Source organism: Phacochoerus africanus, chromosome 1, assembly GCF_016906955.1.
Source record: "Phacochoerus africanus isolate WHEZ1 chromosome 1, ROS_Pafr_v1, whole genome shotgun sequence".
NCBI classification, from domain to species: domain Eukaryota; kingdom Metazoa; phylum Chordata; class Mammalia; order Artiodactyla; family Suidae; genus Phacochoerus; species Phacochoerus africanus.
The window spans coordinates 128130696-128143586 of NC_062544.1; the positions used below are offsets into that span (position 1 = coordinate 128130696).

The 12891-nt window shown below is 40.2% G+C and overlaps 1 protein-coding gene across 4 annotated transcripts in view; it reads left to right on the forward strand.

The window, feature by feature from the left end:
• The window catches only part of SLC25A26 (solute carrier family 25 member 26), a 165233-nt gene that overhangs the window by 126004 nt on the left and 26338 nt on the right, over positions 1–12891 (forward strand). For all 4 annotated transcript variants that reach the window (XM_047778888.1, XM_047778866.1, XM_047778859.1 and 1 more), the window contains one exon: positions 1399–1443. In XM_047778888.1, coding sequence (XP_047634844.1) covers positions 1399–1443 — 45 coding nt within the window. The remainder of the gene's footprint in view (positions 1–1398; positions 1444–12891) is intronic.

Sequence of the window (12891 nt, forward strand, 5' to 3'; positions counted from 1 at the left end):
TTTAGGAAATACGGAGGTGGGGTTCTATTTTAGAATTTTAAGAAGTTTGATTAAAAACAAATAGGTGGGAGTTCCCGTCGTGGCGCAGTGGTTAACGAATCCAACTAGGAACCATGAGGTTGCAGGTTTGGTCCCTGGCCTTGCTCAGTGGGTTAACGATCTGGCGTTGCTGTGAGCTGTGCTGTAGGTTGCAGACATGGCTCGGATCCCGCGTTGCTGTGGCTCTGGCGTAGGCCGGTGGCTGCAGCTCTGATTAGACCCCTAGCCTGGGAACTTCCATATGCCGCGGGAGCGGCCCAAGAAATAGCAACAACAACAACAAAAAGACAAAAACAAAAAACAAAAAACAAATAGGTGATCGTATGGGTGAGTTTATATGCAGATAAATCCCATTAGATGTCTTGTAGGTATAGTCAGATAGGGCTCTGGAGTCAGATTGTCCAGGCTTCTTACTTCCTAACTGTGCGCCTTTAGGCAAGTTATGTGGCACCTCTGAACCTCCATTCCCTCCTCTGTAAAATGGGGATAGTCATGATACCTGTCATATGGGGTTGTGAGGATTCAGTGAAATCCAACTGATTAAGTGCCTGGCACAGTGCCCGATAGGTGAAAAGTACTTGGCAGCATCTCTAACTTATTGTTACAAGGCTGAGTATAAATCCTAACAGTAAGTGTGCTGATTGGCTTCGCTGCTAGAGATGATGCTTTCTGACCGAACTAGGGACTAATTCAGGTCCCTCTATGCCCACCTCTTTGGAGCCCTCACTCCTCCAGCTTGCTCAGCCTCCTTCCTTTCCCATGCCCCGCCCTCGACCATGCTCTGTTCCCCAGTGCTGCTTCTCAGCTTCCTCCTACTCTGTCTCCTCCACCTGCCTTGTCTCCCCTGTCCCTAGTAACTCCTGCCCCCTTCCTTCTCTCCCCCTTCTTTCTCCCTTCCCCGTCCTGCCCGCTTCCCTCCTGGCTCCCCTTCTCCCATCTTTCTCCCTCTCTCTTCCTCCCTGTTTCTCATTTCAGCTCTGACACTTAGACTGCTAAGGAGGCTGCTCAATCTCTTAAGAAAATAATAAAGTCTTTATTACTTGTGATGGAAAATATTTATTTTCTCATTTCAGTAACCAGACTCTGTTCATACTGTGCTTCTCTTGCCCTTTCAAGAAGGCTTCACAGCATCCTTTTATGTCCCTTGGGCCTCCATGGTTACTAGATGCTACAGACAGTTACAGTTCAACTTTTTCTAAAAACTATGCATACTATACTTATAAATTTGTTTAATGGTAGCTTTATTATTTACCTAAAGTTAAAATGAAATAACATTTCTAAGTGATAATTATAGGCTCATATAGTAGTGCTAAGCAAACTGATCTTTCCTGCCTAATTTGATTCTTTTTGCCTCTTCAGATTCCTTTCTCATTGGTCCAGTTTCCCCTGTGGGAGTCCTTAAAAGTAAGTTTGCCAATCTTCATATGAAATTTCACTCTAATTATCATAAATATCCACTAGTTTCAGTGTGGAATAGTAGACTGTAATGTTGACTAGCAGTTTTAAAATTCAAAATTATTAACAGTTGGAAAGATGTTGGGATTGTGATTTTGTGCCAGTTCAGTCTTTAGACTTATTTAGTTGTCTGTGATACTGGGAAATAAGCATAGCAGGCATAACTGAAATCTTGAGATGTTAAAGTAAAACTTGATTTTCTTCTGTTTTGACACTCTTTTTCCACCCAGTCAAATTTTATTTCATTTCGTTGTGTGTGTGTGTGTGTGTGTAGAGGTTAAGGAATAATAAGGAGGGTAAATGGAGAAGGGAGAAAAGCAAAGTTCTGAATATTTGTAGGCCTAGAAGGCTGAGGGCTCTTCCCCCGCCCCCCAGGCAGGAAGTGGGGAACAGCAGGGGGCATGGTTTCTGAAGGTCCCTTCCATCTTTGCTGCTCCCCCACCAGGCTTAGGAACCCCCACTGAGAAGGAGCAGAGTGTGGAGGAGTTGTGAGTTAGCCTTGGGGAAAGTCACTTATATGTTTAAAAACAAACAATTAGATGAAAGTTTAAAACCCTTTGTTCAGAACACTCAGAAACGTCATATTTGTTTTTCATCTCCTGGTGCCATGGTTTTGAAAATTGTGAGTAAGGAATCATTCTCATAATTGTAAGGCATTAGTAATCATGGAGCGCTTATAGAAAATGTCTTTTAAAGAATAACATTTATTTAGACTTGGAAAAATACTCTACTTAGGTTATATACTAAGGGTAATAAAATGAGACAAAACATTACTCAATAAAAAATGAACTCTATATTATTAAGTATTGGAAAGTAGTTCTTGTAAGTGACCTGATTTTAAAGGGTGGTACAGTTCATTTAATGAGGGCTTTGGGGTCTTTCATTGTTGTTTTGTTTGTTTTTGTTTTTACTCTTTTCCCTGTGGTGCAAGGTGAAAATGGATTTCTCCAGCAGTGTTTCCGACCGTGATGTAACGGCTATCCAATGAGAAGGTCACATTCCATAAGCATAACAGCTCTCTTTCTTTGTGTCAACAAAAGGACAATGAAGCAACAGCTGTCCAGCAAACAAGACTCACTTTATTAGTGTCTCAGTGACCAGTATTCACGTGGCATCTGCACACTCTCCGACATCCTCATGCCCCGTCTCAGCACAGGAATGTTTGAGGCCCAGGGAGGGAAAAAGGATGGAGTTTCTTTTCAATATTCAGAACATTTGCAGTATTCTAGCTAGTTGAGAAATGTCTAGAATTTTTCAGAGTAATCATAGATAACAATGTGGAGCTTTAACAATTTTCTTCGGTGTTAAGATGCTATAATAGGCTTTTTTTTTTTTTTTTGGTCAGATTTATTGAAGAATAATTTGCACACAGGAAAATTCACCCTTTATAAGTGTACATTTTTTTTAGGCTTTGGCAAATATGACTACCGCCCTAACCAAAATACAGAATATTTGTAGGTTTCCCTTTTCCAGAATATCATGTAAATAGAATCACTCACTAGTATTTTGTGCTTGGATTCTTTCATTTAATATGATGCTTTTGAGATTCATTCCTGTTGTATCCTATATAAGTAGTTTATTCTTTTTTGACACTGAGCAGTATCCCAAATTATGGTGTACTGTAATTTATTTAGTTGTTTAATAACTAAATTGATACACACTTGAGTTGTTTCTGTTTTTTCATGATTATAAATGAAGCTGCTATAAATGTTTTGCATATGGGTATTTGTATGGACATAGGTTTTTGTTTTTCTCAGGTAAGTACCTAGGAGTGGAATTGCTGGGTCAAAGGGAAAATACAAGTTTAATTTATAAGAAACTGTCAACGTATTTTCCAAAGTGGTTGTACCATTATCCAGCAGTATATGAGAGTTTCATTTGTTCTGCATCCATGTCATTACTTGTTATTATTAGATTTTCAAAAGTTTAGCTATTTTAATAGTTGTGTACTAGTGTCTCGTGGTTTTAATTTTCATTTCTCTCAGGGATAACAGTGTTGAGCATCTTTTCATATAATAGATTTTTTTTTAAACATACAAATGTGAAATCACGGTGCTTTGTAAAAGTAGACAATTTTTGGCATGTCTGTCATTTTTGTATTATGATTTTATCCATTTGAATTTAACTTTGCAACCATAGGGAGACTTTAGTATATTGAAGGATTTCTCTATTATGTTGAAATGGAAATACTGCTTAGGAAAATTTTTCTCAGCAAGTACTCTAGCAGATTGCATGCACCTCAGCCTGTAAGAAGTGGGAATCTGGAGGTAGGGGGTGGCCACTATCATCTTGATCTTACTCCTCCTAAAATCGATGGTACTGCCTTCTAAAATCACTTCCTCCTGCTATCTCCCTGATTTCTAGTAATCATAGTGTTATTTTCCTAACCCCTTCTCTCAGTTCCCAGATTAAATCTGATTCCCTCTTTCTTCATCACTCACCAAATTGCATTGACTCTGACCTTTTGGAATCTGTGGCTTCCTTTTTTTACTAACTTTAAAAAAAAAAAAAAGAAAAAAGAAAAAAAAAGGAGTTCCTGTTGTGGCTCAGTGGTTAACGAACTTGACTAGTATCCATGAGGACGAGGGTTTGGTCCCTGGCCTTGCTCATTGGGTTAAGGATCCAGCATTTCCATGAGCTGTGGTGTAGGTCACAGGTGAGGCTCAGATCTGGTGTTGCTATGGTGTAGGCCAGCATCTGCAGCTCCAATTCGACCCCTAGCCTGGGAACCTCCATATGCCGTGGGTGCAGCCCTAAAAAGATAAAAAAAATTCTTACCGACTTTTGCGTGGACTAGGTTAACACTCATCCATTTTACACGTTGAATTTGTGTGGTCTTTCTCACACATCTCTTTGAAATTCTCAGAAATGTATAACTTTCTAAAACTCTGAACCGTGAAGCTGTTGCCACTCAAGGATGTCCACATTATATCTTTGATTTTTCCAGCTCCCTTCCCCTTATGCCAATTTTTTTTTTTTTCCTATCTCTCCATTCCAGCTTTTCCCTCCAACCAGAATAGGCTCCTTATGCAGTAGCCCCTGCTCTTGGGCTCCTTTCTGAAGCAGGCTTTCACGGGTCCACTACTACACATCTTTTAAAGCCAGCTCAGTTTTTTCCCTCCTGCTTGAAGTCTTCCAATCCAAATCCTGAAGATTTACCCTTATACCTAACATTTGTCTGTATCGCTGATTAGTATTAAGTAGTGTACTATATTGTGTTTAAAACATCTTAGAACTAAGCCTTAACGTATTCTAGTAAGCCTCAACCCCTTCTATTTACAAAAAAGTGACAGATGCAGGGACTATATATATGTATTTTCTGCCTCCTGTGAGGTAGACATTGTTCTTTTAAAAATTTTTTAAAAATATTTATTTTCATACAATTTTCAGGGTTACTTTCCATTTACACTTATTACCAACTAGTGGCTACATTCCCCATGTATAGGCTAGTACATCCTTGAGCCTATATTACACCCAAGAGTTTGTACCTTCTACTCCCCTACCCCTGCGTTGCCCTGGTAACCACCCATTTGTTCTCTGTATCTGGGAGTCTGCTTCTTTTTTGTTGTTATATTGACTAGTTTGTTGTGGGGTGTCTTTGTTTGTTTGTTTGTTTTTGGTCTTTTTTAGGGCCACACCTGCAGCATATGGAGGTTCCCATGTGAATTGGAGCTGTAGCCACTGGCCACAGCCGTGCCAGATCTGTAGGTCTGCAACCTACACCACAGCTCATGGCAACACCGAATCCTTAACCCACCGAGTGAGACCAGGGATCGAACCTGCAACCTCATGGTTCCTAGTCATATTCGTTTCCACTGCACCACGATGGGAACTCATGTTGTATTTTTTAGATTCCACTTACAAGTGGTATCATACAGTATTTGTGTTTCTCGTAGGACCTTCCTTTTCACAGTAATTCAGAGATGAATAAGATGTGGATAATACCCTTTAGGAGCTATGGTCTATCAGAGAGGCACATAACTCCAGATTACTGCAAGGAAGTGTGCCTGTAATTGAGGACCACTCAAGGCAATCTGGGAGCCAGCCCCTGATTTATCAAATCTTGTCACTACACTGCCTCATTTCTTTAATTTTTATTTGTTTATTTTATTTTTTTTTTCTCTTTTTATGGCCACACCCACAGCATATGGACGTTCCCAGGCTAGGAGTCGAATTGGAGCTGTTGCTGCCGGCTTACGCCATAGCCACAGCACTGGGAGATCTGAGCCATGTCTTCGACCTACACCACATCTCATGGCAACACTGGATCCTTAACCCACTGAGTGAGGCCAGGGATGAAACCTGCGTCCTCATGGATACTAGTTAGATTCGTTTACTCTGAGCCATGGCAGGAACTCCAACACTGCCTCATTTCTTATGATGCTTTCATCTTCTTCTAATAGTAAATGTACTTACAAAAAGATTTAGATAAAAGACTAGATACTGCAAGAAGGAGGGGGAGTAAATGGGATAGATCATCATATCCACAACCTCCGAGAAGATAATTTTCCTTTAAGATTAAGTTGAGCTTGGAACTTTGTGGCAGCTAAGCAAGAAGAGAAAAATGTTAGATTACAGGACTCTGTTACACAATAAATGACCAAAGCTTATTATTTCATCTCATCCTTTAGCTTAGGATGCCATCTTCATGTGGGTAACAGAATGCTTGGTTTTTATTTCCCTTTCCCCCAGCCTGTTCCTTCCCAGGTGTCCCCTTCTCAGGACAGACTTCAGACCTGTTGCTGGCTGAAGTGGAAACTTAAGAATGACTCCACAGCTCTGTCTTTCCTTCATCCCTCATAGTCCAGCTCATCCACAAGTCCACTGTTCTGACTGAAGCCTCTGACTCCCGGCTTGCCTGGGTTGCCACATTGGCCTCTCCATGGACTCCCTGGTTCCATTCTTGCTTCACAGCAGCCGTATGTTTTAATGAATCAGACCAAATCACTCTCTGCTGACACCTCTTTGAAAGAAGAGTAAAATGTAGAGTTTGAACTGTAGTTGACAGGGTCCCAGGTCATTGATGCCCTCTTACCTCACTGACCTACCCCACAGTGCCCACCCTCTGCCTCTCCAGCCACCTGTGTCAATGTGCCGAAGCAGCCCTGCTAGCCTCCCTCTCTTCTGTTTGGACCCGCAAGGCTGGTCTTCACTGAGGGCATTTAAGTTTGTTGTCCCTTGCCAGAAACATTCTTTTTTACCTGACTGGATCATTTTGCTGAATAGCAGAAATTGGCACAATATTATAAATCAACTGTTCTTTAATAAGAAATGTTCTTCATTCATTCATTCTTTATTTTTCATTTTATTTTTTTCATTTTAGGGCTGACATATGGAAGTTTCCAGGCTAGGGGTTAAATTAGAGCTATAGCTGCTGGCCTACACCACAGCTCACGGGAACGCCAGATCCTTAACCCACTGAGCAAGGCCAAGGAGCAAACCCGCATCCTCATGGATACTAGTTGGATTCGTTTCTGCTGCACCACAATGGGAACTCCTCATTCTTTACATCCTTACTGACTACTTACTTTGTACCAGGCATTTTCTGGGGTCTGGGGGCATAGCAACACGAGGACTCAACAAAAATCCCTTTCCTTATTTAGGTTTTATTCTGGCTCTTTTCCTAGGCTTTTCTCATCTCCGTCTTTCTCATTCCCTAGACCCGAGATCATGTCACCTCAGACAGGCGTTCCCTGTCCACCCCTCTTTAAAGTAGGACCATCCTGTCTTCCCTGCCTATTACCTGTTTCCTTCCTAGCATTTCAGTAACTCAGTTTGTTTAGTTATGCACGTATTGTTACTAAACACTTATAATAAAAAGCACAAGACGTGTGTTGAGCAGATGTTACATGCCAGGCACTGTGCAAAGCAGTTTATTATATATTCCTTAGCATTTCATTCACATGATAGGCAACCAAGGGAGACAGGCTCTGATGCCATCCCCACTAAGACAGTTTCCTATCCAGCACCCTTTTACTGTGTTAACATTGCCTTTGGTACTAACTGTAGTAATAAAAACAATTATAATACCTAACATTTCTTGATGTTCCAGTGTGCCTGGGCAGTGTGATAACACGCTCTGTGGATTACATCTTAATTTCTGGACAGCTCTTTGAGGCAGGTGCTATTACCATCTTCATTTTGTAGACATGGAAACTGAGGGAGGCACTGATTTTGAGGGCCTTGTGTAAGACCTCAGGAATACCAGTGTTAAGGGGTACATCCAGGATTTGAATCCAGACAGTCTGACTCCAGAGTTGATGCTCTTAATCATTTTGTGCATAACTTTGCACATAGTGCACAATGTCTTTAATAATGTTATCGAGGTTTCGTAGGCTCAGAAGTTGATAAAAAGTTGAGGTATTATTTCAAATCAGCTTATTTCAGGCATTTCTGCAAATTATGTTGATTTTCTAACTTGATGACATAAAACTTAATATGACTACCATATTTCTTAGACCAGCTCCCTCCCATACTCCTGGTTCTGCTGTGCTTGGGCAAGGGTTAAACAGTGTTCACTTCAAGAAAAAAATCACTTGCAGATATCAACACAGGAGAGTTCAGAGAGTTAATGGGGAGTCAGACCACATTTTCCCATTTTTTCTTAACCTCAAAAAAAATTATAGTTGATTTGCAATGTTGTGCCAATTTCTGCTGTACAGCAAAGTGATCCAGTCATACATCTATATATATATATATATATTTTTTTTAAGTATTTTTTTCCATTACAATCTGTCCCAGGAGATTGGATACAGGTCCTATACAGTAGGACCTTATTGTCTGTCCGTTCTAAAATGTAGTAGTTTGCATCTATTAACCCAGAAGTCCCAGTTCCTTCCACTCCCTCCCCCACCCCACCCCTGCCCCCTTGGGGAGGTGAACATGTCTGTTCTCCAAGTCTGTGAGACTGTTTCTTCATGTTTGTGTTTTAAGTCCTTGTAGGATTTTCCTTTTTGGAGGAAGAAATTTTGTCTTCCGATCATTTATTTTTATGTTCATATTCTTTATAGTTCTGTCTTTTACATAGCAGGTCTTTATAACTATTTACTAGTTGTTTGAAGGTTAGCATTCTTTCTTTTTCAAGGTCAGTGCAAAGTTGAATAACTGTATACATTAGCCATTTTATTTATAATTAGCTTCTTTTTTAAGTATGATCACAGTACATATAGATGTACTTTTAGTGAGCCATAGGTAAAAAAAGACATGTAATTTGAAAAGATATGATACAGTTTCCTATAAGAATGTCACATTTGTTCTAGTGTCTGAATATTTAACATGTATATAGTGCAGTGTAGAGTAATTAAGAATTCTGTCAAGTCTAAATAGTTTTGCTTCTAGCCACAAGGTGTTACAAAGTTGCACGGCAGTAATGGAAGTAATGTGTACTTTAACCTCACATGCCACATTTGAAGCCAAGTGAAAATAAAATCAGTTTAGTTATGTAAGATTTTCACATTACGCTGGTGATTTTCTAAGATGATATCATAGCTTTGGAACGGAAGCCAGTGAATTATCATTTCGGTTAAGGTACAACCTATACCATAAGTACTGGGATTTTTCATTTACATTTTGTAAGTATTTTAAACAGCTGTTATTTTATAAAAACTATATATTTATTCCAATTGAAGAGTTAATAACCTGTTTATTATTAATTCTTATTTTAATAGTGGTTTTGTGTATTATCATTCCACCTACAACAAGCTGCTCTTGCACCTTCAGTAACAGAAACAAAATGATAGTAATTTAGAAACTGCTCAGTGCTCAGAGTCTCCACTGTACTCTTTCATGAGACAGGGACCATCTCATGTCTGCACAGAGATGTTTGGTCAGAATATAGATTCCTGGGTGTTCCCGTTGTGGCTCAATGGAAACAAATCTGACTAGCATACATGAAGATGTGAGTTCGATCCCTGGCCTCACTCAGTGGGTTAAGGATCCGGCGTTGCTGTGAGCTGTGATATAGGTCTCAGGTGTGGCTCGGATCTGGCGTTGCTGTAGGCGGCAGCTATAGCTCCAATTGGACCTCTAGCCTGGGAACCTGTATATGTTGCGGGTGTGGCCCTAAAGACAAGATAGATAGATAGATAGATAGATAGATAGATAGATAGATAGATAGATTCCTGTAAAGATGTGTTAAAGATTGAGAAGGGAATGGTAACAGTAAAAATGTGTGGTATGATTTTTCCTTCACTAAGCTTATACCCTAAGTTAAATACAACATGTCAACATGGAAGAAAACACCTGAAAATAAGGGCAGAATATTTTATGTCCAGATTACCAGCAAAGTCAGTTTAACAGGCTAATATTTTAGCAAAATCATAGTATAATGGAGACATCTTTGTTTGTTTTTGTTTTGTCTTTTTGCCATTTCTTGGGCCGCTCCTGCAGCATATGGAGGTTCCCAGGCTAGGGGTCTAATCGGAGCCATAGCCACCAGCCTACACCAGAGCCACAGCAACTCGGGATCCCAGCTGCATCTGCAACCTACACCACAGCTCACAGCAACGCCGGATCCTTTAACCCACTGAGCAAGGGCAGGGACTGAACCCGCAACCTCATGGTTCTTAGTCGGATTCCTTAACCACTGAGCCACAACGGGAACTCCTGAAGGAGACATCTTTTAACAATTCAAAAAATGTCAGAACTTTTGAATTCTTAAAGACCGATGGTGAAAAAGACACGTCCTAGAGAACTAAGTATGCAAGGAATGACGTCATGTGTAACAAAGGCCTGACTGGATGGATAGAAAGGGTGTGGCTTCTGGGACTCGATTCCTCTCCCATCTCCTCCTTTGGACTGGTATACTCAACTGCCTGAAGTCCTGCTGTAGTTAAGAGTTGCTAAACCAAAGCACTAGCAACACCTAATATGTTCCTTGCCAGATCCATTACTTTCAACCTAGTTTAAGATTTAACCATGCCTCCTGGGTCCTACAGCCTAGAGGGTAATGGGTTTGGGTCCTTTGCCAAAAAAACAATAAGAAACACACCAGGGTTTCTCTTTTGTGTTCTTATCTTAGGCATTTCTCTTTGCTTATGCAGATTTGTAACTAAAATGAGGTAAATATGATCCATCACATACAGCACTCCTGGGTCACATCAATTTGTTTTTTTGGTGTGAGACAAAGAATGAGAAAGGGGAATTTACCACATCTTATTTTAATCAGATTGTCAAATATACATTAAGAAGCACTTTTAAAAATGCTTATAATGATTCTCAGTTCCCTTGGAGATATAAAACCCTGCTGGTATTTTATTTCAAGGGAGCCATCTGTAGATTTATGTGTTAACTCCTTTAAAAAATGGGAAGAAAAGGAGTTAGCTTTGTTTCATTTTGTTCTTTAGACCTGCCTCCTGGTTATTTGTGAGTGTTTGGGGTGTTTAGTATGTTGGTGATAATAGGCACTATGATACTGTTTGTGAGGCTCTGGTTTCACTCTTTCATCACCAGTTGTGCATTGCCCCCACTCCACCTCTTCCCTCCCCATACCCCCACAAGAAGCCAAACCTAAACTAAACCTTGAGACCATCTCAGCCCAGCTCATTAGTTAGCCTTGTCCAGTTAAGTAAATGTTAATCCTTGAGGTAGAACCTGTTGGCTGTTCACTACTCAGCCAGAAATGAAAACTCAGGATTACAATGTCTAGCTAGTTCATGTTTTCCTCACTCTCTACCCAAAAGTAAAATAACCCAACACTGCTTACATTATAGGTACTCATGTAGCTACCAACTATGTGCCTGCCTTTTTGGTATAAGCAATTGTGCAAGGCCCTATGAGACTCCAGAGATGAAGATAATGAGGTCCCCCTCCTATAGGGGTCAGATGAGAGTGCTTCTGAAAGTTAATGAAAACAAGTGACTCCTTATTATTCATATTTTTTGGTACTTTTGTTAATAGAGGCTTATTAGTGTACCTGTTTCCAGATAAATGGAGCTTGTTAGTGTATGTCCCTCAGTTCTTCCATTTGAACCATTTTTGATAAAAATATTTTTAAAAGATGACTCCAGGGAGTTCCCGTCGTGGTGCAGTGGTTAACGAATCCGACTAGGAACCATAAGGTTGCGGGTTCGGTCCCTGCCCTTGCTCAGTGGGTTAACGATCCGGCGTTGCCCTGAGCTGTGGTTAGGTTGCAGACACGGCTTGGATCCTGCGTTGCTGTGGCTCTGGCGTAGGCCGGTGGCTACAGCTCCGATTTGACCCCTAGCCTGGGAACCTCCATATGCCGCGGGAGCGGCCCAAAGAAATAGCAAAAAGACCAAAAAAAAAAAAAGATGACTCCATACTTAAACATAGCAAGCCAAGTGTGCATTTCCAGGCACAAGTATGAAAAATAATCACATCTTTTCTTGTTGACTTAAGATTTCCATGGCAAGCATCAGTTACAGTAATTTGTTTTCTAGTAGGTGTTACTCAGTGATATGTTTAGATATTGTTAACATGAGGAGGACCTTTTGTCCCAACCCCAAACTAATAAAAGACATCAAACCACAGATCCAGGGAGCTCAGAGAACCCTCCAATCATAATAAATACCTCCCCAATAACCTAGCCATACATATGCAAAAATATTATTCTGAAATTATAAAAGCTAAATATTACTCAACAAATTCAGTATTTGAGCCCATCTTGCTTTGGCTCAAGAATAAATGAAATTTCTTTTCTTACAATTGTCAGCACAATCATTCATTTAAAAAAAAATCTTAAGGAGTTCCCATTGTGGCTCAGTGGAAACGAACCTGACTAGTATCCATGAGGATGTGGATTCGATCCCTGGCCTTGCTCGGTGGGTTAAGGATCTGGTATTGCTGTGGTGTAGGTCAGAGATGCAGCTCAGATCTGGCGTTGCTGTGCCTGTGGTGTAGGACAGCAGTTGCAGCTCCAAATTTGACTCCTAGCCTGGGACTTAATATGCTGCAGGTGTGGCCCTAAAAAGACAAATAAATAGATCGTAGAAATTATTATTTGTACTATACTAATTATCTAGAAGGTAAGCATCTAAATATCTCAACCAACCAAAATACAGTTTAACAAAAAAGTAAATATCAACCACATAAAATTGGTGCTATTTACACATCTCAGAATTGTTTCAATCCAGTTGCCACTACAACCAAGATGAGTTTATCTACTGTAAATGTTCCCTAGTTATCACTTAGATGTATCCAGTTTTAATTACGAAAATTAGTTTTGTTTAAGAGACATCCATTTTGCCCTTTGACACTTGGTTATATTGCTACAGCCATGGAATGGTAGAAGTAAAAGCTTAATATATGGTTCCCAATTATATTCATTATTCTTTTCACTTTACAACTTTGGAAATCTCCTTTTTTTTTGTCTTTTTGCCATTTCTTGGGCTGCTCCTGTGGCATGTGGAGGTTCCCAGGGTAGGGGTTGAATCAGAG